We start from the raw sequence: 2,305 nt of genomic DNA on the forward strand, positions 1-2,305 counted from the left end.
CCCCCCTTCTGAATTATGTTGTATTGATAAGGAGTTATCACAAAGTTAGACTGTTTAGTTGTGCTATCTTACAATCAATATATAGTAAATGTAAGTTAAAGTGTCGCCAATGTAACCGGTTAAAACTTGGAGTGGCGATGAGGTCTTAAAATGTATGGAAAGGGTCTTAAAAAAGGTCTTAAAAGTATCAAATTTAACTCCATGATTCCTGTATATATCCTGTTTTCAACATACTATTTACATAATTGTATTGTTAGGCTAAATAAATTCATTCTTTTTTATATGAATGATTTATATTTCAACTCATTCATATTTTATGTAATAATATAATTAATATGTATATAATATAATTTATTTATTTATTCATTTATTTTTATTTACAACTACATACATTTAAAATAAAATGAAAACCAAACATAAATTCAAAATCGACCCTATTTACTATCAAAAAACTCATTCATTCCAAAGAAAAATTATGTTTGTGTTTGTAATCTTTCTTCAAAATACACTACAAGTCCAAAGTTTTGGGTTTTTTTTTAAGATTTTTTAAATATTTTTGAAAGAAATCACTTATGCTCACCAATGCTGCATTTATTTGAACAAAAATATAGTAAAAACAGTAAAATTGTGAAATATTATTACAATTTAAAATAATTGTTTTCTGTTTTTTATATTTTAAAATGTGATTTATTCCTGTGATGGCAAAGCTGAATTTTTAATAGCCATTACTCCAGTCTTCAGTATCGCATGATCCTTCAGAAATCATTCTAATATGCTGATTTGCTGCTTAGTTATTATCAGTCATTGTAATGCATCTTTGCTGAATAAAAGTATTAAAAATATTTTAAAAAATATAATATTTAAATATTAAAAATGTTTGAATAATCCACTAAAATTCAGTTTTCGATTCTTTCTCAGTTTAACTCAGCCATTCCGTGGCCGGAGTTCCAGTTTGGAGTCTCAGGGGAAGCTGCTATCCTTGGAGGTGGACACAGAGGCGGGACTTAGCCCTGACCTGTTTCTGTCAGGACCACAGAGGACAGGAAGCAATGGCTCTGTTGTCCCCGACGACTGCTCATCTTGCACCAGCCACTCCAGTTCAGAACATTACTACCCCTCATCCACCTCCAACCCTAACTACTGTACGCTGGCTGAAGACTCGCCTTCCAAAGCCCGACAGCGGCAGCGTCAACGTCACAAGTCTGCCGGACACCTGGGCACGTCCAGCTCTGGCAGCATGCCCAACCTGGCGGCCCGCAATGGGAGCACCCACGGAGGTGTGTGCGGTAGCCACCAGGGTGTGTACCTCCACAGCCAGAGCCAACCCTCCTCGCAGTATCGCATCAAAGAGTACCCGCTGTACACGGAGGGCAGCAGCCCCAGCGCCGTGGTTGTCCGCAGCCTGGAGAACGACCAGGAGGGGCACTACAGTGTCAAGGCACAGTTCAAGACCTCCAACTCATACACAGCCGGGGGGCTTTATAAGGAGGGGTGGGGCTCCGGGGAGGATGGGGAAGCGGGTGGTGGCAGCGGGAGGTTGACGCCCTCCCGCTCACAGATTGTGAGGACTCCGTCTCTGGGCAGGGAAGGAGGAGGAGGAGGGGGGCGGGCAGCGGTGTCAGAGGAGCTGCGGTGCTGGTACCAGCGCTCATCTGGATCGATAAAGGAGCACAGCCGCGTCACTCACACCAACTCCAATGCTTCAGATGGCCGTGGAGGACGAATAGGGACACTAGTGAAGGGGTCACCAGGTAAGCAGATCAAATATAAATGATGCAACAAGATATGGATACCTGCAAGACTTCGGTCAGAGTTAACATCATAAATTAGATGCAAACATGGTTCCTGATTGTGGCTAATTTTTTTGTCAGATAGATAGATAGATAGATAGATAGATAGATGAATTTGAGGCTGTGGAAAAAAAGTTAATTTAACATGTTATACTGTCTTGTCTTATTTTCACAACCCATGATTTATGAATAATCAACACCCAGGTACACTAGGGTAAAATATGGTGCAAACTGTGTTTCTCACCCTCACAACCTCATTTTCACATTCACATTTCATTCACATATACTGTGTCCTTTAGGTAAGGTCTGTACATTTCACTTTACTGTGTATAAATTCTTTCTACTGCAGTGATTTAGTGTGTATGACAGAGACAGAAAGAGTGGTGGAATGAGACCTATTTTATGTGTCAACTTAAGTACATTGCTGTGAGGTGTGTGTGTGTGTGTATATAGAGGCTGTCAGGGTGGTCTGGTCTAATGCCTTGTAGTCCAATATTATTTTCTTGAAATGTAGA

The 2,305-nt window shown here is 40.2% G+C and overlaps 1 protein-coding gene across 1 annotated transcript in view; it reads left to right on the forward strand.

The window, feature by feature from the left end:
- Positions 1-1,774, forward strand: part of frmd4a (FERM domain containing 4A) — an 84,392-nt gene extending 82,618 nt beyond the window's left edge. Inside the window, exon 21 of the mRNA XM_016515119.1 lies at positions 919-1,774. Within this exon, the coding sequence (XP_016370605.1) occupies positions 919-1,774 (856 nt within the window). The remainder of the gene's footprint in view (positions 1-918) is intronic.
- The last annotated feature ends 531 nt before the right edge of the window (positions 1,775-2,305 follow it).

Source organism: Sinocyclocheilus rhinocerous, unplaced genomic scaffold (genome assembly GCF_001515625.1).
Source record: "Sinocyclocheilus rhinocerous isolate Xijiao unplaced genomic scaffold, SAMN03320098_v1.1 scaffold717, whole genome shotgun sequence".
In the NCBI taxonomy this organism is placed as follows: Eukaryota; Metazoa; Chordata; class Actinopteri; order Cypriniformes; family Cyprinidae; genus Sinocyclocheilus; species Sinocyclocheilus rhinocerous.